At 51.6% G+C, this 22183-nt stretch overlaps 1 protein-coding gene across 1 annotated transcript in view; it reads left to right on the top strand.

Annotated features, from left to right (window-relative positions):
• Window positions 1–21593, top strand: part of USP22 (ubiquitin specific peptidase 22) — a 44482-nt gene extending 22889 nt beyond the window's left edge. The window contains exons 3-13 of the mRNA XM_013047853.2: window positions 2697–2810; window positions 4443–4544; window positions 4839–5008; window positions 5711–5858; window positions 8352–8457; window positions 10111–10269; window positions 14780–14906; window positions 15800–15891; window positions 16783–16845; window positions 17496–17645; window positions 18417–21593. Of these exons, the coding sequence (XP_012903307.2) occupies window positions 2697–2810; window positions 4443–4544; window positions 4839–5008; window positions 5711–5858; window positions 8352–8457; window positions 10111–10269; window positions 14780–14906; window positions 15800–15891; window positions 16783–16845; window positions 17496–17645; window positions 18417–18459 (1274 nt within the window). The 3' untranslated portion in view covers window positions 18460–21593. The remainder of the gene's footprint in view (window positions 1–2696; window positions 2811–4442; window positions 4545–4838; window positions 5009–5710; window positions 5859–8351; window positions 8458–10110; window positions 10270–14779; window positions 14907–15799; window positions 15892–16782; window positions 16846–17495; window positions 17646–18416) is intronic.
• Window positions 21594–22183: the final 590 nt, after the last annotated feature.

Below are 22183 nucleotides of genomic sequence, written 5' to 3' on the forward strand. Positions count from 1 at the left end.
AGGAATGGTCACAGTAGATGACCGTTTGTGTCACGCTTCGTTCCCTTAGCAAGTTTTCAGGGTGCGTCCATGCTGCGGTGGACATCAGAACCTCGCTCCTTGGTGTGTTTGAGTAATCACTCATCGTGCAGATCTTCCGTATTCTGTTCATCTTTTTGTCCGTTAATGGACATTCAGGTGGTTCCCACCTTTCGGTGCTTCCGAGTAATGCCACACAAACAAACGCTCATGTGCAAGTTTCTGTGTGGACAGACGTTTGCACTTTTAGGTCTGTTCCTAGGAGTGAAACAGCAGGGTCATATGGTAAGTCTGTTGAGTGTTTGTGAGGCCACCAGACTTTCCCACAGCGGCCACATGGTTTTCTGCTTTCTGTTCCCACCAGCCTTGTAGGAAGGTTCCAGTTTCTCCACATGCTGGCCAACACTTGCATTCTTTTTTTGTATAGTAACTCAGGCCATGATGGGTGTAAAGCGGTATCTTAGGCATTTTCTCAATGACCAGGGATGTTAAATGTTTTTTTCATGTGCTTCTTGGTCCTTTGCGTACCTTCTTTGGAGAAATACCTATTCAAGTCATCTGGTCCTGTTTTTAATTCGGTTGGGCTTTTGTTGTTGTACTTTGAGGTAAATATATATGTATATATATTTTTATTTTGGAAATCTGTCTCTTCACACACCCTCACACATATTTCTTGGAGATAGATATCTCTCTCTCCCAGATACTGAACTCTTAGCAGATATATGCTTTGCATATATTTCCTCCCATTCTGTGGGGTGTTTTTTCACTTTATTAATAATGTCCTTTGAGACACAAATGTCCTTTGATGAAGCCCAACTTATCACTTTTTTTTCTTTAGTTCTCATTTTTTTGGTGTCACGTCTGAGTCCATTGCTAAATCTGAGATCATGAAGACTTGACCCCATTGGGTTTTCTTCTAATAGTTTTTACGTCTAGTGCTTTATTGAGGTTGCTGACCCATTCTGAGTCCGTGTTTGTATGATGGGCGGGTAAGGATTGAGCTTCCCGCTTCTGTTGGTGGGTGTCTGGTTGTCCTACCGCTGTTGGTGAAGGAGGCTGGTCTCCCCCCACTGAGTGGTCTTGGCACCCGGTTGGCTCCATTAGCCTCACCCAGTGAGTAGTGGTAAGTAGTTGGGTGTGGAAAGGTGCCTTGAAGAGGAGCTTGTTTAGGGGGACTTGAACACACATTAAATAGTTACATGCCTTCTCCAGGCTGGTAGTTGTGCTGTTGGCCTTATGGCCATATGCCTGCTTTTTTTTTCTTTTCTTTTCTTTTCTTTTCTTTTTTTTTTTTTGAGACTGACTGACTTATTTGAGAGGCGAGGAAGGGGCAGGTGGAGAGGGAAGGAGAGAGAATCTGGAGCAGATTCCCTGCCGAGTACAGAGCTCTCTGTGTTGTGCTGCTCCCTTCGCGTATGTGTCAGCGAATGCATCTTCTTTCCTGAAAATGCCTTGGACCCTCACTGGAGTCTGCCTCGGGCTCTGCTGCCCCCATGCCGGGAGCTCTCTGGTGCAAGGCATACAGTGCCGAGGTGCAGCCACACTCCCTGTGACAGCTTTGACGGGGACTTTGAAGGAATTTGTAGGAATTTTGTCGGTTTGGGGTGAGAGGGTGTAGGAACCTTGAGCTTTAACACGGCTGCTTTAGAGGACTTCGAAGATCCATCAGAGACTGACTGATCTGTGTCCTGGCAGCTGAAGACTCGGAGTACGATACAGGTGGTGATCGTGAAGACAGTGCACTAGGTGTGCTGTAACGTTATAAAAGCGCCATATGAACCTCTGAGCTGTTCGTGCTGTAACCATCACCACATACCAGAGGGAAGCTGAGGCCTGGGGAAGTGGAGTGATTGGTCATAGGCGGGATCCATCCCAGTACTCTAACTCTGTGCTCTATCCGCTCCACTGCCCTTCAGACACCTTCCACTGTGCCATGAATTCAGTCCAGAAAAAATTATTTTTATTTGTTGAATTGAGACACCTTTCTTCCAGGTGCTTAAAGGACACTATTTTACTTTATAATGAGGTAACTAAAAGCCAGTTTTTATGGATGATGCAGTTGAGAAAATGCATAAGATCCGCTCAAAGGTAGGCAGGAGTCATCTGTGTGGGTCAAGAAGTGAAGACTATCTGGATAGATGATGTTTTACCATTGTCGTTAAAGTAAGAGTAGGAAGTAGATGTTTCATTCATTTTTGTAATCATATCAGGAGTTGTAGATGCAGTAAAATAGTTAAAGCAGTCCAGGTGGCTAAGAATCCTTGTGGGCTGATCATACTCAGTGAAAGGTTTCCCTTTTTTTTTCCCCATTTGATGGCACGAGCAGAAGCAGGGGATGTGTGGGAGGGGTGCTGAGCTCAAGGCAGACGCTTACCTGGCTAAGCCACCCAGGCGCCCCTTCCCTTACTTTCAGAGACTAGGCAGAGGGTCCTGATAACTTGAGATCCTTTGTAAAATACGGGTGTGATGCCTCCCATTTGCAGTCCAATCCCCTCAGCCTCAGAAGTCCTGAGCTCCCAGGGAAAATACACATCCCTCGCCTGCTTAGGGTAAAGGTCTGAAATGAGAGAGTGGGGAGGTGGTGGAAACAGTAGAATGTCCAAAACACTCAGATGTTTCATATGTGACCTTAAGCGTTACCTTTAAAGTTTTTAATTCAGTGTGATTTCTCTCTCCAGCCATAGAGCTGATGTATGGTGGCATCTACTGCTTTCTGTGCCACGACTACATATATGACAAGGACATGGAAATCATCGCCAAAGAGGAGCAGCGCAGAGCTTGGAAATTGCAAGGTTTGGTTGTGCCTAGATTTACGAGTCTGCTTTGTCTCCTAGTTGCCTGTCAAGGGCAGAGCTTATCAGGAAAAAGGTCAACATCTAGGGAGAAGGTCAGGGTTGGGAGATAGGACAGCTGTGGGGGAGGGGTGGTTGCAGTTTGGACTTGCTGGGAAGAACCCCCCACACCTGCTTGCCTCCTCTTGTAGGTGCCACCTGAGGATCTGGGAGAAGCAGATGAGGTGACTGACCAGATAGGAGCTCAGTCTCCCTCTGCAGGGGCCGGGGGATGGGGGGGTCAAGGCCGGAAATGCCAAGCCTCTCTTGGCGTGGTCTTTCTGTCAGCTAGTCCCTCTCTAGGAACGCCCCCAGGAGTCCCCTCCTTGGAATAAAGATGCTCCTAGTGCTCTTATCACTTAGGAAATCATAAGGGTTTGAGAAGCTCTGTGCCAGGAACCAGGGGCAGAGACCAGTATGTTTTCTGGCAGTAGCTCTGGTTCCAGTGTGGGGCTCTCTGTGCTTTTCCCTCCCTGTCCTCCTGTGTGCTCACATGCTTTCTTCATCAGATGCATAGTCGGGGAGACACAGAGAAATATGTGGCTGTTTTCTCTATTGTTCATTTCTTACTGTTTCCTTGATGGTTTTCTAGTTTTCATTTCTAGCAGATGCTGGAACAGTAAGAGGGTTCCAACAGTGGGAGGTGTGGTTGACCCCACTTGACCAGTGAGCATCTCTCCATGAACATATCTTCCACTGTTCACAGAGAGAACATAGAAACCCTGTCTCTGCTTCACAGTTTTTGTCCCTAATTGCTCTGCTTTTAAGCAGCCCTATTTTTTGAGACTGGAACAATAGGAACAGGTGCTCTCCGTGATCACAATTGTAACAGATCTTTTCTGGAGAACAGTCTCTTTAACCAACCTCCTATTCTTTTCTCCCTCAAAAATTTAGTAACATTGCAACTAAGTCTGAATATATTATTTCTCTGGTAAGAACATTTCAGTTACAGGAGCTCAGAAATGAATGACCCGGAATAAAACAACTCTTCTAAAATCATTCTATAACTCCATGTGTCAGTGAGATAGAATGTCTTTTCAAGTTCATTGAATGTTGTAGAAATGTTAAGTCACATGGAACAGTTGTTGCACGTATTAAGATGAGTCGTGACTATTAGCACCCGCACCATTGTCTGTGGTGCAGATCGTTTATGGGTATAGCTGTTTAACACAAGGTGTTTTCAAACTGTGTTTCGGCAAGTGCGTTTTCTCCCTGTCGCTTTCAGTCTTTTCACGGAGACCCCTCACCTCAGTGCCAAGTGTAGGTCTTTCCGCCGGGGCTGCTGCAGTCTCTGTGCTCAAGGGTTAAAGGCTTGGCGGAAAATCCCCATATTGGCATTAGTGCTACGGTAGTGTTAATGGGAGGTGTTGCCCTTCTCACAGGAAACCGCTTATTCACCACACATTTTCCAAAAGAAACTCCTTTTAAGTGTTCTTTCTAGCCCGTTGCAATATAATATGGTCTGGAAAGACCTTGTGTTGTGGCTTTGAAACACACGCCAATCTAAGTGTTCTGTCACCATCGCTTTTATGTATAAACACACTTGATGAAACCTGGGCTCATGGCACCGGGACCTGTCTTCCATCTGCTTAGGTGTTGGGGAGAAGTTTTCAACTTGGGAACCTACCAAACGGGAGCTCGAACTGCTGAAGCACAACCCGAAAAGGCGAAAGATCACCTCCAACTGCACCATAGGTAGGTGGGCGACAGCGCTCGGAGCGGGGCTTTGTGACGACCGCCAGCAAGGCTGGCTTCTCTGGGTTTCAATAGATGTGAATGGGAGGATTTCCTGGTGTGGTTCTCTTTAAGCCCTTGTATAAGCCTTTATCGTTTGCCACCCCCCCCACCCAACTACTTCTGGAGCACCTGCAGCCCCCGGGGGAGGTGTGCTAGGTTTAGGGGGCCTCGTGGTAATGGACAGAAACAGTCCCTGCCCCTGGGGCCGTGACAGTCTGTCCTGTAAGCGAGATTCACATTTATCCTGCCCAGGTCTGCGAGGGCTGATCAACCTTGGCAACACCTGCTTCATGAACTGCATCGTCCAGGCGCTCACCCACACGCCGCTGCTGCGAGACTTCTTCCTCTCTGACAGGCACAGGTGTGAGATGCAGAGCCCCAGCTCTTGTCTGGTCTGCGAGATGTCGTCGCTTTTTCAGGAGGTGAGCACTGTTGGCGTGGGCGGCGTACCATTTCTATAACTGCTTGTTGTGTTTTACCTTGAGGTGAAATCACGTTGACACAGGAAAGGAAGGCAGGTTTCTGAAACCTTACACAGCGAATAATGCGTGCGTTTCTTATGGGACATTTTTCCCAAAGGGAATTGTCAGGGACTGTTGGCATTGCTTAGAGGCTGCGTGCTGACTTGGAGGATGAGAAGAGCCCTTTGGAAGGGGGCAGCCGGTGGAAGACATTTGTCTGTGAATGCTGGGGTCTTTTCACCCTCACGGATTGCCTCCTGTCCTCTGTTCTCAAGGAAAGTGGCCCTTTTGCCAGGCCTCCGTGTGCTTCACTAGAACGCCTCTGTCTTTGTGGCCCTCCGCCCCAAACAGGTTCTGTTCTGCTTGGATCCTAGGCTGCTCTCGGGCCCTGCCCGGGCTTGTGTCTGTGTCAGGCGCTCCCAGTTGATCATTTTGGCTTATCCGTAGAAAATCGGCAGTCGGAAGGGACAAAATGATTTAAAAAGTCCAGTGAGTCCACATAAAAATACGTTTTCCAAAAAAAAAAAAAAGGAAGGAGTTAAACAGAATCCTTTTTTGTCACAGTAGCTGCAAGAAATTCTAGGTGGTTGTTAACAGATTTTTTTTATCGTGTGTGGTACTTCCTGCTGACAGTTCCCCTTCCCCTCCTGTCTCTGGGAGCAGTTCTACTCGGGGCACCGCTCCCCCCACATCCCCTACAAGTTGTTGCACCTGGTGTGGACTCATGCGCGGCACCTGGCGGGGTACGAGCAGCAGGACGCGCACGAGTTCCTCATCGCTGCCCTGGATGTCCTGCACCGACACTGCAAAGGTGAGGCTCCGTGTCCCTCCTTCTACCCTCCCCCACCCAGGAGAGGTAGGGGGCGCTGTTGCACAACGGCAGGGGCAGGGAATCTTGTATATGGCACTTGTGTTCTAACTGTGTTGTTTCTCATCTTTAATACCCCAGAGAGGTTCTTCATAATTTGTCTTAAGAGAGGAGGGAACAGTTTGGAGGTGTTGTCTTCCGACCTTGCTGGGAGGAGAGGAGCATGGTGGTCGGTCCTGTAAAACCGGTAACAGTGAACAGAGCTCTCCGTCCTTGACAGGCCTGTGCCTCAAGTCCATCCTTTGCTGCCGGCTTCCTCTCGGCCTGATTGTGAGGGGGCTGTTGTGCAGCTTCTCCAGGTTATCGTGGCCCCTGGCAGGCCAGAAACTTCCACATATGCTCCAAGTGCAGCTGTACTGTCAGCACTGGCTCCCTCCCTTCGTGGGGTCTCCAGAAGGACTGGTTGTGGCACTGTAATCGCCAGAATGAGCTGAGAATACAAAAGGGGACCTGCATGCTTGCCATGCTTCTGTGACCCAAGTCCTGTTCATTTTGGGGTCCAGCCAAGGGCTTTTCAGAAGTCTCTCTGGATCTTACTGGGTCTTGACTTCTTTCTCACAGCCTGACCCCCAGAGCGGGGAAGCCGCCCCAGGGGTCTCAGACATGGGTGGGTTTGGATAGTCTGGGGAAGGGGACATCGGGCAGCAGCTCTTCAGGCTCAGGGCAGAAGGTTAGGACTGAATAACAAGGCCCTGGGTCCCTCCCGCTGCCCTCCCTGTGGCGGGGTTCCCCATCTGAAGGCCCTGTGCCCAAGTGTGCTGACACAGGATCAGGTGAGGGGGATTCTCCGACCTTGAGTGTGGCTCGGAGTCCCCTGGAGGGCATGCTGCTGTTTCTGTTCAGTGGGTGTGACGAGGGTCAGCAGTTGTCGTTCCTGCTGGGTCCCTGGTGATGCTCGTGTGCCGGTTCACAGAGCACACTCAGGTGTAGCTGACGTGTGTCCGGGTGACCAAGTCACCTGCCTACCTGTGGCCTCTGGGCTGAGATCGTGGGTTTTGGTGATTCTGTTGGACCACAGTTCTGTTTTCCAGGCCACCTCCTGCTCAGCCTCTGTCCAGTTGCGGGGCTGCTCTCCCAAATGCCCCGTGTAGTCTGACATTACAACCTCAAAGCAAGCCAAACTCCAAATAAGATGGCTTGTTCTCATCAGCTGTGTGGCTTTGGGTTCTGGCTTTTTTGTGTACTCTTTTCCTGAAAAACACATCCTTTCAGTGCTCGCCCGAGGAACCCAGGGGAACAGTGCTTAACAGTTTAGGTGAGGTTTGGCTTTCTAGCGGGAAGTGTAGCATGCAGACCGAAAAGAGCCACTATCATTCCAAGCCCTTGAGGATAATCACGAGACTTCTGTAACCAGCAGGAGTCTATCCTGAAAATCAGCTGCTTCAGGTGCATTGCTGTGCAAACGTTCATCAGACAGAAACAGATACAGTGATAGGGACCCACTTGTCTGACGTACTCCGTTCAGCAGGTCTCACATGCGTGGCTCCTCCTGCCGGAGTAGAGTGTTCTGAGTCCTTCGGCCTTGCTGGCTGACTTGGCTGAGTTGTGCTCCTGTGTGACTGCAGGCATCGGGGACCTTTTGGCTTCTCTTCCTTTGTGGCTTCCTACATGTATTTTCCTGTGTCCTGACATTTTCTCCTATGAATTTAAAATCTTTCTGGGTATGATTTTCTGTCTAATCTCTCTACTCAGTGTGCTGTCAAAAGACCCCGTGGGCATCCTTTATTCCTAGGTAATAATTCCACTTTTTTGAGAAGAAATGTATATACAGATAGACCTAGTCTCTCCCCTTCGTCTTGTTCAGTGGAAGTTCTATAGTATGTACTTAACGGTACAAATGAACACGTCATGTTCTGCATGTAAGCGCTGCGTTTCAGTATCTGCACCCGAAGATAATCAGTAAAACCCGTACTGAGCTAGAGAGGATGGGAGTGGTACTTCTCTGGGGGCAGCTTCTTGGAAAGCAGGGCTGTTTGTGAGGTTACAGAGCGCAGGAGCTGATGGGGAAACAACCCAGCGGGAGTCCTGCAGAGAAGCTTTCTGAAGTCAGGCGCCTGACTGTGCAGTGCAAGGAGAGAGCAGGCACGGCAGCGTGGGGTGCCCGCCATGGCAGGGCCGCTCAGTTGTCCTGTGCAGGCAGATGGGAATCCTTAACTCTCCCCGGTGACTGGGCGTTAGCTATATCTTGGTACTTAGATAGGATCCCAGCGGATGGTAGGGAGTGGAGAAAAAAGAGCATTGAAAATAAGTTAGCTGGGTTGTTAGCTCCTTCCCCGCCAAGCCTCCCTGTTCACATAAGGGTCCTTCTGCGTCCTTGTGATCGTATCAGGCTTTGTGAGCCTCTGCAAGGGAATGGCCTTGCGCCTTGGGCCTGTGGTTCTGGGAAGCCTACAGACTCGGGCTCAAGTGCACGTCACAGCTACAGTCTTTCCCCAGGTGACGATAACGGGAAGAAGGCCAACAACCCCAACCACTGCAACTGCATCATCGACCAGATCTTCACGGGCGGGCTGCAGTCCGACGTCACCTGCCAAGTCTGCCAGTAAGTGTAAGGCTCCCGGCGTAGCCCCGAGCGTTCTTCTGGAACACGAGGGCCCGCCTGGTCTGTGCTGCCCAGACTGCGATGTGGGACCCTAGGTGCTACTTATTGAACATCTTGGGAAGTTTTCAACCAACAACACTGCTGTGGTCTGAGCAGCTTTTAAAAGTTTAACTTTAGAGCCGGAAGTTCAGTTGGTGCCCCACAGCTGTGCCTCCTTGGTGAAGTGGGATGGACCAGGGGGTTTGGCTCTTACTGAGAAGCCTGTGCAGCGGCAGCCAGACGTGAAGCAGGATGAGTTGAATTTCAGCAGCCGAGCCATTGGCTGTGTTGAGAGGAAACCGCTCTGGCAGAGAAGACCCACCCGGGGGGCAGGTCCTCCCAAACACTGCAGGTCGTCCGGAGCAGGGTCCCCAGGGCCGTCTTTATTCCTATTCCCCATCTCTGCTCTGCAGGAGCCACATAAGTGAGCCCTGCCTTTCAGAGGGACTGGCGCATGTGCGGGCGATCCTTGGTGCCTGTGCTCCCAAGTGTGTTGCTTTTCACATAATGGTTTCTGTTTCCATATTCTCCAGCGTGGGCTCCCTGATTGATGACCGCTGTAGGCTTGGCTCAGCAGACAAGAGCTTTGATTTCTAGGAGGAGACGTTGATCAGTGAGGTTGCAGGAACCTTCCCTCCCGACCTCCACGCACGCTTCTCTGTTTTTTGTGGGGTTTTTTTGTTTTTGTTTTTTAGATTTTTTATTTATTTGACAGAGAGATCACAAGTAGAGAGAGAGAGAGAGGAGGAAGCAGGCTCCCTGCCTAGCAGAGAGCCCGATGCGGGACTCGATCCCAGGACCCCGAGATCGTGACCTGAGCTGAAAGCAGAGGCTTAACCCACTGAGCCACCCAGGCAGCCCTGTTTTTTATTCCATTTCAGGGTTTTTTAAAACTCTGGCCACGATCTACTCAAAATTATTTCGGAACCTCTGTTAGATTCCCCCGTGCGATTGGTACAGGATAGAGATGGTGGTAGGGGAGCAGCTTGGCCTGGGTCGTGCACACAGCGTTCTGGGACGGAGATGCCGGGGTGGGCAGCGCTCCAGTGTTTAAACTCTCCGTTTTAAAGAAGCTTCTTGTCGACTCCGTGCTGCTGAATTCTGGCAGCAGGAGGTGGTCTCAGGTTTATGTCCGGTTTAAATATCTGGAGTGAAGCTCCCAGCCTGTTCTTCAGTCCGTCTCTGAGAGGGAGACAGCTCTGTTCAGTTAGGACCCGTTCCTGCTTGGCGTGTTCTCCGCAGGCAGCGTGCATGGGGCTCTAGATTCCTACCCAGACTCAGATGCTGCTGAGGTAGGCTCATCAGTTCAGAACTAACGCACATGGGCCCGGGTTCTTAGAAAATCCCAAAATGACCATGATGATCTTCTGGGTTCGGAAACATTGTTTTCGGAGCAGCCTTTGCGTGAAGTGGTTTACCTCCCCTTCCTCTGTAGGGCCCCCTGGGGAGCCAGGACACGTTGGGTGGGAGCTGTCTTGTGATGTCTGACCTTCCATGTCCCGTGGGTGGATGAGCAGAGCTGTGTCAGGCGGTGGGTGCCGTGGGCCAGCTGCTGCCTCGGAGGCTGCGTGGCCGTCCACTCTCACCTGCATCTTAATCTCCTCTTGCTTCTAGTGGAGTGTCTACCACCATAGACCCCTTCTGGGACATCAGTTTGGATCTGCCTGGCTCTTCCACCCCATTCTGGCCCCTGAGCCCTGGGAGCGAGGGCAGTGTGGTGAACGGGGAAAGCCACGTAGCGGGAACCACTACGCTCACGGACTGCCTGCGAAGGTAAGAAACCGCCGGCCCCTCTGGAGACAGAGAATGGTCTTTCTTGGCCAGTACTTGTCTCTCTTGCCTTCAGGTTCTTCGAGGTACTGGTTGGTCAGGGGAGAGTCCGAAGAAATTCAGGACCATCTGGGGCCCAGTAGAATTTTCTCTCACGTGTTGGGTATAGAACATGAGACAGGACAGCCTGCAGGTGGCTGTAGGTGGTGCCCAGCGGCTCAGACAGTCTGTCCTGGCTCTGAAAGCCTTGCAGGGAGCCTGTGTGCGTTACAGCTGTGCTCCACCCCGCTGGGAGACCAACCCGAGAGCTGAGGGGGCAGCTCAGTAATGGTCACTGTTTGTGGCTGATAACCCGGCATCAGGCAGGGCCCTCTCTGCGGGCAGCAGGCCTGTTGTGCTGCGCCTGTCCAGTCACCTCGTCTCTGCCTGACACGAGTGCTGGGTGTGGGTACCGCTGCTGTCAACCATGCTCGGGCAGCTCTCACGTAGTGGCGGGGAGATCAGAGACCTTCGCCAAACTGTTCTAATGGCCTGTGTAGTGTTTTACAGCCTTTATTTTCTTTTACATTAATTAAAGGTCAGTGCAGGTGTGTCCTTGGGCAGAGGGGCAGACTTCTGGGTTTTATCCTCCTGTGTATAGTCAGCAGGCTCAAAGCTGCATGCTAAGAATTTTTACTTTATCTATTTATTTATTTATTTATTTATTTATTCCCCCAAAAGATTTTATTTGTTTATTTGACAGACAGATCACAATTAGGCAGAGAGGCAGGCGGGGGCGTGGGGGGGAAGCAGGCTCCCTGCTGAGCAGAGAGCTCGATAAAGGGTTCAATCCCAGGACCCTGAGATCATGACCTGAGCTAAAGGCAGAGGCTTAACCCACTGAGCCACCCAGGCACCCCTGCTAAGAATTTTTAAATGCGTCAGCTCCTTCACACTGATATGTCCAGTGTAAATGGGGCATCAAACTTGTAATTTGGAAACTAAGCAAAACATCGGAACTGAAAAGCCCACCATTTTCAAAGGGAGTGTTTACAGCTCCATTACACTGAGTCCTATGTTTCGGCAACCTACAGCTTTGCCCACCAAGCGGCCATGGGGGAGGCTGCCACACTTGGCCCACGGAGCTGTCTGGTTGGGGGCCACATGGGGCTAGGTCAGCGGCCGAGTGGCTGGGGAAGGGCAGAGAACGTGCATCTTGAACGTGCTAACAGCAAAGGGATCCTTTCCGAGTTAGGCTGAGAGCATATTGCAAACCCGGCAGGAGGAAGTCCAGGTAGATGGAATTCCGTAGCTCCAGACCCTCGAGTCCTGTAGTGTTTCATGAGGGTAAGTGGTGGCCACCACCCTTAGGGAGCTGCCTCCAGGCAGTGCTCAGCCTGTATTCCTGGAGCTCTGCGGGCAGGAGGTGGATCGGTGGGAGACAGAAGGGGCCCTGGTGATAGGGGAGCCCTCTGCCAAGCCAGTCGCTTTCCTTGGTGTCCATGCTCCTCCTGCATTGGCCTCAGGCCTTGCCCTTGGCTATCGTCAGTATATTGCTGTCTCTGCTTTCTGCTGTCTGTGCTGTATTTCCTCAGTCCAGATCGAAATGCAGCCTCTTTGGGACAGTAGACTACCTCGTACTCCCTTCCTCTCCTGCCGTCGCACCTCGCATGGTGGTGGTCCTTGCTGGACGTGTGCGTGAGGGTGCACCGGGTCAGACCGCTCGCAGGTGGCAGGAGCGGGCTCTGCTGAACTTAGGCAGGAAAAGGTACTGGGTGTCCCCACATCCCCAGGAAGGCTGAAGAGGACCCAGCTTAGCAAACATGTGGTCACCGTGCTAGGCTTGCCCACCACTGGCCTGCTGCTCTCGGGTGTAGCAGAGTTGGGGCTCCTGGCCAGACCAGTTCTTCCTGCAGATTTTCTCGACTTTTCCAGATATAGAGTCCTCATAAGGGTATCCAGCTGGCCGAGCCTAGGTCGGGTGTCCAAACTTCTGTGGTAACCTTCCATGAAGGAAGATGGGCCCTGCCTCCCACCAGGGTTTGGAAGTTCCCCAAACGTTAGGGGTGGCCTGTATAGATAGTTGAGGGGATAATGGGGGTTGAACTCTGTGGTCCTTCCATTCTTTACTCTCAGTTATGTGAATTCGAAGCCAAACCCTCTTTGTAGCTAATGTGGGACATTTTCTTAGTGTCAAAGCAGGTTTGGTTGACCTATTTGGTGTAGGAAAGTTCGCATAGTTTGGCAGGGAGGAGGAGCACTTAGGAGCACATGGAAAAAAACAATGACCAAAAATCAGGAACTTCCTGAAGAATACAAAATGGGAAAACCTCAAAAGATGACTTTGGACTCTGTATTTTAGACTGGACGGACGTCTGTCTGTTGCAGTGTGTGTCTGCAGGAGAAACAGTGCTTACTGCTCAGGTGCTTAATTGGTGATACTTAGCAGAGAGGTTGTAACTGGCTGACGCATGTGTATGCAGATTTGAGGCTAAGTAAAATGTCTCCACCCCCCAGTCTGACTTGACAAGCTGCAGAAGGCTATGTCTCAGGAAGCTCCAACCTGTCCCAGGGGAGAGTTCCTGTGGTCTGAGCCCCAGGCACTTCCTTCCTCCCCTGGAGAAGGTGCCTGGGGACTCCTTCATGGAAGTGTTCTGTGCAGTCCAGCTTGGTAGCTTTGTTGCCTCAGGGACTTTGCTTCCCACCATCAGACACCTATTTTCTGACTGCTTGCTGGATGGACAGAATCCTCTGCCTGATTTCTCTGGGCTGGCTTTGGGCTTCCAGTTGTAAAAGTCCCTGTTTTTTCCTCAGTGCACAGCGCTCTCTCCCCCCGGTAGTAACCCACAGTCCGAGTACTTGTCCCTGCTGTCAGTGCTGACTGGAGAAGCTCGGCTAGTTGTGAGGGAAGCAGTTGTGGCCCCTGGTGTGTGTGCCTAAGCAGTTTGGGTGGGTTGGGGCCACACGGGTTTGAGTTGGAAAGCTGCATTATGGGGTCATGTGTGGTGAGTTACGTTATTTTAGTCTTCACTATAGACATGGGAACATTCTTCTCTCTTCGGTCAGGTACCTAGTGTCCAAACTGCCCTGATAGTCTTTATTAAAAAAAAGTATTCCGTACAGTTTGTTCAAGTCAGAATCCAGACTAGGTGTGCACATTACTTGTGGTTGCAAATCCATGACTTCAGCCCCCTCTTCGGTTGCCTTGCTGTTTCTGTGTTGAGAAGACAAGATTGTTTTTCGCAGAATTACCCTCCCTGTGGACTTTGCCAACTGCATTTGTGGGCTACTTGGCTTCCCACTTCTGGGGCACCTCCTGGGGCAGGCAGGGTCAGCTGCGGGTCAGGAGGGAGCATCTTCTTGTTCTGGGAAGATGACGAAGTTCCGATGGATAAATGGGAGATTTCCAGACCCAGTTGTGAAAAGGTGAACTTTGTTTTTCAGCCTCACACTTAAAAAACTTGACATAAACCACATTGAAACGTCTGTTCTATGGGTAGCCACCCTGTGCCACAAATGCTTGCTGGCCTGCTCAGTGCGGCCCTGCTGTGTGGTGGTCGGTCTTCATCCTTTGGAAATGAACATTTCCCCGTTTTTGTAAGAAATAACTGGCTGGGGTGCCTGGGAGGCTCAGTGGGTTAAAAGCCTCTGCCTTCGGCTCAGGTCATGATCCCAGGGTCCTGGGATTAAGTCCTGTATCCGGCTCTCTGCTCCGCGGGGAGCCTGCTTCCTCCTCTCTCTCTGCCTGCCTCTCTGCCTACTTGTGATCTCTGTTTGTCAAATAAATAAATAATATCTTCAAAAAACAAAAAACAAAAAACTGGCTACCCTCTACAGAGTCTCCCCAGTGATAACATCTTCTAAAATTACAGTGCAGTGTCATCAGGATATTCCATCAATGCCGTTGGGATGCGGGACAGTTCCATCCCCACCCGTCCCTCCCCCCACCACTGCCTCGTAACCCGTGGCAGCCACGGGAGTCCTGAGAATGTCGTGTAAATGGAATTGTAGAACATACGACCTCTGAAATCTCCTAGGCTCCTGGCCGTAGGTCTCTGGAGATTCTTCCAGCTTGTGTGTTTCCATAGTTTGTTCCTGTTTGTTGCCCACGAGTACTCTGGTGGGGGGCCTGTAGCCGCTGCTTTAATGTCTGCACTCCGGAGAGCTCTGATGGCTTCCCGGTGTTCAGCTGTCCCGGGTGCAGCCGCTCAGAGCGTTTGTGTACCTTCTCCTTTTCCTGAAATTGGAATTGCTGGGTCTTACGGTCGTTAGAAAGTTACTACTGTTTCACAAGACTTTTAACTCAAAAGAAGAATTAAGACCGTTCTTGAAGTATTAAGGGGAAGAGATGAAAGAAGAAATAGTTTGGGTTTTTTTTTTTCATTGTGGAATTATAAACACTCCTAACTATGTGCATGTTTAGTAGGAAATTAACTCACGGAAAGTGATAAAATAATTATTTTTCGTCTTTTCCTCTCTTACCTCTCCATCTTTTTTTCTTCTTCTTAAACTGTGCTGTCCACGTGTCCTGTAGATTCACCAGACCGGAGCACTTAGGGAGCAGTGCCAAGATCAAGTGCAGCGGCTGCCACAGCTACCAGGAGTCCACAAAGCAGCTCACCATGAAGAAACTGCCCATTGTAGCCTGTTTTCATCTCAAAGTAAGTTTTCTAGAAAGCAGACTCCCGCGGCAGTTTCCCTTTTCACTCCCTGGTACCACTGAGAGCCTGTTGGTTTGGTGTAGAGAAGCACATTGTACAACTGCCGTGACTCAGTGACGAGCACGGAAGGTGCAGGAGGGTTGTACGCTGTGACACTGCCCCTTCCTCTGTTGTGCGAGGGGTTTGTGGTGAACCAGACTGATTACTTCATGATGACAAAAGGACGTGAGTTACTCTCCTAGGGGCGGGGGTGAAGAATCTCCTCCTCTTCCTCCTCCCCAGCTTCCCCACCTTCCCCCCAACACAGAGTTTTCTGGGTTCCTTTTACTTAAAAGCAAACGAGACCGTGAGTGTTTTGCCCTAGTCCAGGAGTCGGTCAGCTTTCTCTACAAAGGGTCAGAGAGTAAATATTTCAGGCTTCATGGCCACATAGGATCTTTGTTTTATGGTCTTTATTTTATGACCCTTTCAGCAAAAACCCCCAGCCATTCCTGGCTTGCTGCCTGGTTTGGTGGCCCCAGTCTAGTCAGAGGAATGTCTTTGCCAAAAGGGAACAGTAGGTCCGTTTTTGCTCCCGGAGCTCATGGATGTTTGTTCTGTTTCCTTCCACCTTGCCCTTCGCTGGGTTTGTTGTAAGATCATTTTTTTGCACACTTGGTGTCATTCACTTTGAACAACCCCGTCATTTCAAGACTGCATTTTTGAACCCCATAAATTAGAGTTGTATAGATTAATACTGTGTTACTGACTCTGTAAGCTCTAGATGTGGCCGAAGGGCAAGTCAGAAAGGCCATGAAAAGCCCCACTTTTGGGAGTGTCCAGAGAAGCACCATCAGAGGAAACCCCTATAGCTTCATCCCTTTCCTTCTCTGCCCTCTCCCCGGTTTCTCTAGCGATTCGAGCACTCGGCCAAGCTGAGGCGGAAGATCACTACATACGTGTCCTTTCCCCTGGAACTGGACATGACCCCCTTCATGGCGTCCAGGTATGAAAGGGTTTGGGCCGCTGTGTGATCAGGAGGGCTGTGGCTCCATAGGGTCCAGGATCGACTCCAGGTCTGTGATCAGCCGGTGTAGAGGCTACTAGAAGCGCATTTGCTGAAACTGAATCATTATCCTGGTCTTAACCCAGGACACAGAAGAGTTTCCTCAGCTTCAGGTTTTCCCTGGCATTCCTTTAGCAGCCCTCAGACGTGGCGAGCGGTCGCGGTGGGATCCCGGCAGGCAGCCCTGCCGCTGATGGGACTGATTTTGGATACACTAAGCAGTTGGTGTTGCAGTTATAGATTCAAATCTTGATATTCCAGACCACTTAAAACGTGCCCTTCAAACCACAGCGACACTCGCTTGTACGTGAAATGTGCATTATCTCCTGCAGCCTAACAGATCACCACGAGCTTGGCTGGAAGCAGCCAAGGGGAGTCCGGTCCATCTGGGCTGCATCTGTGCCTCGTGGCTCTGTGCAGCTTGGTTCTCCAGCTCCGGCTTCCGCTTCCTCACCTTCCCCTAGAAAGCAGAGCTGCTGGAAGAATTAGAAAGCATGTCTAAAGTGCACCGAGTGCCACATCTGGCAGAGGAGGCCCCAGTGGTAGTACCCAGGGGTACCGTCATTCGAGCCAGGCGTCTGCTTGGTTAATTATTTTATTTTAAGATTTTATTTATTTATTTGACAGAGATCACAAGTAGGCAGAGAGGCAGGCAGAGAGAGAGGAGGAAGCAGGCTCCATGCTGAGCAGAGAGCCTGATTCGGGATGCGATCCCAGGATACTGGGATCATGACCTGAGCCGGAGGCAGAGGCTTTAACCCACTGAGCCACCAAGGTGCCCCTGGTTAATTATTTTAAATGATGCTGAGGAAGTGCTGTTTTTTGTTACAGCAAAGAGAGCAGAATGAACGGACAATACCAGCAGCCAACAGACAGTCTCAACAATGACAATAAGTAAGTGGTATCTCGTGGGTGGGCGTGCCTCCCGCATGAGCAGGGAGCATGGGACCATAGGTGGGCCATGCGGGGAGGCCCCCGATGGCACAGCTCCTGTTTTGTTTTGGCCGCTGGCCTGCTGCCTGTCTTGCTGCTCCTCTGCCCCTGTTGAAAACACTGAAATCCACTTGGGAAAGGATTTTCACAGGCACACCATAAAGCTGTCCGATGTAGGAGCCTGCCCCCCTGCCCCCAGCTCCTGCACGTTAGCAGGGTTCGCACTGGCCACGGACAGCGCTGCTAGCATGAGAGCTCCGTGTCTGGATTTGGGGCCCTTGGGCCTCTGCCTTCACCAGTGCTGCAGTAAGGCCTCTGTTCTTCCCTTCACCCCCTGCTTACCTTCGCTGTGGGGGAAAGAACAAAGGACTGTGGGCTTACAGCATCCCCAGTGCAGCTTGCTGTCCCTGCTTCCACTGAATGTGGCTTCCGCAAAGCAGCTCGAGAGCTGGGTGGGCTGGGCAGGCCTGTGTGCCTGCCGGGCTCCCGCTCTCGTTCCTGGGGTGTTCCATTTGGGGTCCATTAGCTTCGCACCATGCAGACTTCTGATGGCTTCTGATGGCGATCAGATTAAGTTCTCTTCTCTCCCCACTCCCGCACTCCCAAACTAGGTACTCCTTGTTTGCTGTAGTTAACCACCAAGGGACCCTGGAGAGTGGCCACTATACCAGCTTCATCCGGCAGCACAAGGACCAGTGGTTCAAGTGTGACGATGCCATCATCACCAAGGCCAGCATTGAGGACGTGCTGGACAGTGAGGGGTATGTGCGGGCGGCAGCCAACTCCCTGAGTGTACATCCATTCCCACATGCAGGCTTGTTCTGGACAGATTGCCAGCCTGGGTGGGCAGGATCACTCTCTCTGAGCACCCTAACACTGGGAATGTGGGGGTGGTCATTTCTGTTCTCCATGGCCAGCGGCCACGTGGGGTCTTGGGGAGCTCCTTTCTTCCTGAGGCGCTTCATTCCTCCCTGGCCTTTTGCCCTGAAGTCCTTACTTGGCTTGAGACTGTCCATGGACCGCTCCCCACCCCCACCAGAGATGGGCTCCGAAGGGGCCCAGAGCACTCCTGAGGCGTGTGCGCTTTGTATCGCCGTCAAGCAGTGGGGCGCCCCTTGAGAGCCTTGTAGAACAATTTGTGTGCGAGAGGATAGCTTTGCGGGTGCAGAGGCGGCCAGAGGAGCCACCCAAAGGGGCGGATTTGGACTAGAAGCCTGACAGCAGTCTCCCCAGAGTAACCGCGGCCACAGGTGCAGTTGAGGTGGACAGCTGGAGAAGCTTCAGGAGCTGTGGGGGCGGGACTAATGGACTCCGGACTTCCGTGGGACGGAGCAGGATGGGCACTCGCCGTGGGCAGCCTGCTGCCCAACCAAGGCCCCTCCTCCTCGGGGCCAGAACCCAGCCAGGCCAGCGGTCAGGCCGCCAGTGGGTTCTGAGACCCCCCGCGCTGGTGTCTTGGCGGCGAGGCGCGGTGTTGCTTCTGCCTCCGGAAACTTGGAGTGTCAGCGCGCTTCTTGTCTTTGCCTTCTCAGATACCTGCTGTTCTACCACAAACAGTTTCTGGAGTATGAGTAGCCTTACCTGCGGCTGGTCCCCAAAAATGAAGGCGATGAGTTGGCCAGCTTCCCAAGGTGATCTCCGCCTTCCCCGACTTCATGAAGCCACCCCCCACACAGAAGTGCCCCCGAGAGCATCGGATTCCCCTGCAGCCTGGGCCCAGCGGCGGCCACACGGGTGCCCAGGATCGCGGCGTCCGCGTGCACGAGCGCTGCTCTCCGAAGGAGGCTCCGGGACCTGCACAGCGGACGCAGCGACGTGGGGGGATGTGCCCTGCGTGGGAAGGGGCCCCGGGGGTGCATCCCTGGGCGTCTGCTGTGCTCCTCGAGACCACGTGCGGCGGGGGTGGGGGGAGCAGCATGTCCCGGGACTGCGGCTTGGCTGCGCGATGGAGCAGTTTAAAAAGGCGCCAACCCGGTTTTCCATCTCATGGGTCTATTACAACAGTGAAATACAGGAGCCAAAGACGTGGTGTGAGGACAGAGGACTTTGTGCGCACCTTCCTCGCTGCGGGTTTAGTATCAAACATAGATAGCGTGGAACTTCGCCTGTGTCTGCTCAGCAGATAGAGGAACACCCCCACCCCCCCACCCCCACCGAGCCCGTGGAACCAAGGACTCCAGCGGGTTCCCAAGCTCGTCTGTTGCGCAGATCACTTAGCACCCAACTGCATGTGGAGGCGTCTGCCCAGGTGGTCTCTTGTGGTTTTTTTTGGTTTTTTTTAGAAATAGGCACTTTCATAGCTCTCTCCCCTTTTCTCTTTCTCCACAATCGTGACTTTCATCAATGTAATGGTAGTAACGTGAATGAATTACTGCATTTATACAGAAATTTAGATCATTTTCCTTTATTCTCGAGAGTGAATCTTGCTTTTTCATCGGTGCTGGTTTTGTTGCTTCCCCTCCTCCCTTCCCCTTTGGAAGCATCCGCGTCCAGGTGAGGGCTGGCGGCGGCGGCGGCCGAGGATCAGGCTGAGGCTAGTAAGTGTCTCTGTCCTGTTAAATCTTTTGAGTAAGTGAAGTGTTTCCAGGGGCTTCGTTGTTCCTTCCTCCTATTTCTTCCTGGCCCCTCGTCCCTCTCGCTCTCCCTGTGGCCACGTGGCGGCTCGTGGGTCGGATGGAAGCTGGAGTGGCGTCTGGTGGAGCCTGCGGTTCGTGCTGCTGCCTCCGCCCTATGTCTGGTGTAGTTAGAGCCGCAGCAGGGGCAGGCGGCTGGGCCAGCGAGCTGGTAGGAAGAGGGAGGAGCTGCTGGAGGAGATGGGACAGTTTGCCTTGGTCCTTGTAAGATACCCTGCATGCACTTGTCTGTCCAAACACAAACTTCCATTATCCATTTCTGAGAACTTAACAACCCAGACATGTGGGGGTGGAAAAGCTGCTTTAATGTCTTTTTGTGCTTGTCCTAGGAGCCTGGTCTGCTTTTGAGCTGTGGAATGTTTGTTCCTGGAGAAGAGAACCCTCTGTTTCAAGTTCAGCATATTTACTTTCCTTTTTTTTTTGTTAATTTTTTATGGAGCCAGATAGTAAATAATTTGAGGCTTTACAGGCCGTAGGGTCTCTGCTGTAAATAGTACAGAAATGGAATCGCATGGCTATGTTCCAGGAAGACATCTTTCAGACCCTGAAATTCGACCGTCTTCACCTGTTACGGAATTTGTTTTTCTTCTCTATTTAAAAATGTGCAAACTATGCTGAGCTTGGTAGGCCATGCAGAAACAGTGGGCTTGATCTGGCTCGTTAGCTAGTCAAGGTAGGAAGTGGGTAGGAACAGCAGCCGCTGAGTAGTTACCGCTCCGTGTGGAGCATGCTGGAATATGTGAAACAGCAGTCATGCTGCGGCAGCATCCTGGATGACAGAGCCTCTAGTGATGCAGCTTTTAAGCCCTTGCTCAGCTCATGCTCAGTGTATTTCTGCTGTTTGGGAATATGTGTTCTGTGATAGCAGGAATGATCAGGAACAAGGGTGGATGCAGATTTTCAGAAATGGCCCCACGTGGCTGGGTTGTGTCTGTGATTGTAAGAGAGAAACTGTTGTGAAGATTGCTTTGTGGGAGAGCCGTTGCCCTTTAATAAGGAGCAAGTCAAGCAAGGAACTGGCTGAAGCTGGCCTGCGGAGTTTGAGCCGTGAGCTCTGCTGCCTTGAGACCTGGCTCAACTGGATGGTCCTGGGTTTTCTGGCAGGTTCCCTGTGGTCTGGCCAGCTCTGCTTTCCACATCTGTGTCTGCTCATGTTCAGGAGAGCTCACCTGTTCCAAGAGCATGAGGTCTGGAGATAGGTGAGGAGGCCATGTTTCTCTTTTGTAGACATGACTCTAAGTTTTTGTATCCAGATTAATTGTTGTTATTCCCTGTTGACACCGGTGTTAGCAAGTTGTCCCCCGTGTCTGCCGCTGGGAAGCTCCTGTGACTGTAGGAACCGTGCGTGGGCAGTGTTGCCAGCAGGAGATGTTGGTCGCTGGGATTTACTTTGTTACTCACAAAATACTCCATGGTGGGCCTGGGAATGTTTCTTTTTGCTTCCAGGCCAGGCATTAAATTCAGGAACATGGCTCTCTTGTTTCCTTGTAAAGACCCCTGTATACATGTTCAGGTCATTACCAAGTGCATCTGACACTAAGGGGGTGATCCCCACTGCCCCCCCCCCATATTCCCACCAGTGGTTTTAAAATAATCTGTGTTTCTGAGACGTTGGCAGCCCTTTCACCGCATCGTAGGGAACCGGGCTTTCCATCTCCAGAGCTGTGACATGAGCTCTAAGCTGAGCTGGGTCCGTGCCGGGAGCGTGGGGGTCCAGCGGGCAGCCCGAGCAGCCAGGTCGCCTCTCCAGGGCGCAGGGTCGTCTTTAGGCCTCCTTCCTGCAGCAGTGCCCCTGACCCCACAACACATAGCCCTTCGCTCTTGTCCTTCAGCTTGGTGTGTATGCTTTCCCTGGGCCACATGGCCCTTCTTTTGACAATTCAAGTGACTGTTTCGTTTACTATAACCTTAAAAACAAAAATTGTAAGAAAAAGATTCCAATGATCGTGCTGTGGATTTTATTACCAAGATGTTTACACTTCCCTTTTACCTGTCATTTTGAGGACCTGTCAAGTCTTCTCCCTTAATGGCTTGTAGTCTTTCCTATGTCATAATAAAGCTACATTTTCTTCTGAACACTGGCTGGTCTCCCCTTGCTACCGACAGCAGCCAGAGAGGGCGCTGCAGAGGCGCGGCCGCACTGCAGGGCTCCCAGGGTAGGACCCTGGCTCCGCAGCAGCTGCCCTGAGCTCAGCAGCCAGGGCTCTGGTAGCAGGAAGTCCGCGAACCCCCTATTTCCTCACTTTCTCTGATTGGCTCACTGCTTCCCTGACCTTCTCCTCTTTCCTGCTCTTGGCATAATGGTGAGGCATCTGGGAGTCAGGACAACTATGCATTCTCAGAGTTGGTCGCTGTCACCGTCGTCACCTGAGGAGTTCTCGAAATGTAGGAGTCCTTGCCAACATTTGGCGACGAGCCCCAGGGTGCAGTATAGCAATGTTCTCTTGCAGGGAGCGCCCCAGATGAGAAAAGAGCATGTGTGAGTCAGCACAGAGAAAAGGTGCCATTAGTCCTGCCCTGGATTCTGTGATTGCTCACAGGACTGTAGTGGACGTTTGTGACACCCCCACCACCCTCCACACTTAACCTTGTCCTCAGAACCTCCCTTACCTGGGTAACCCAAACCTTCATTGCTGAAGTGTCTTTCTACAAACCTTTGTTGTGAG

Source organism: Mustela putorius, unplaced genomic scaffold (genome assembly GCF_011764305.1).
Source record: "Mustela putorius furo isolate JIRA1106 unplaced genomic scaffold, ASM1176430v1.1 tig00000731_pilon_pilon_pilon, whole genome shotgun sequence".
Classification (NCBI taxonomy): Eukaryota; Metazoa; Chordata; class Mammalia; order Carnivora; family Mustelidae; genus Mustela; species Mustela putorius.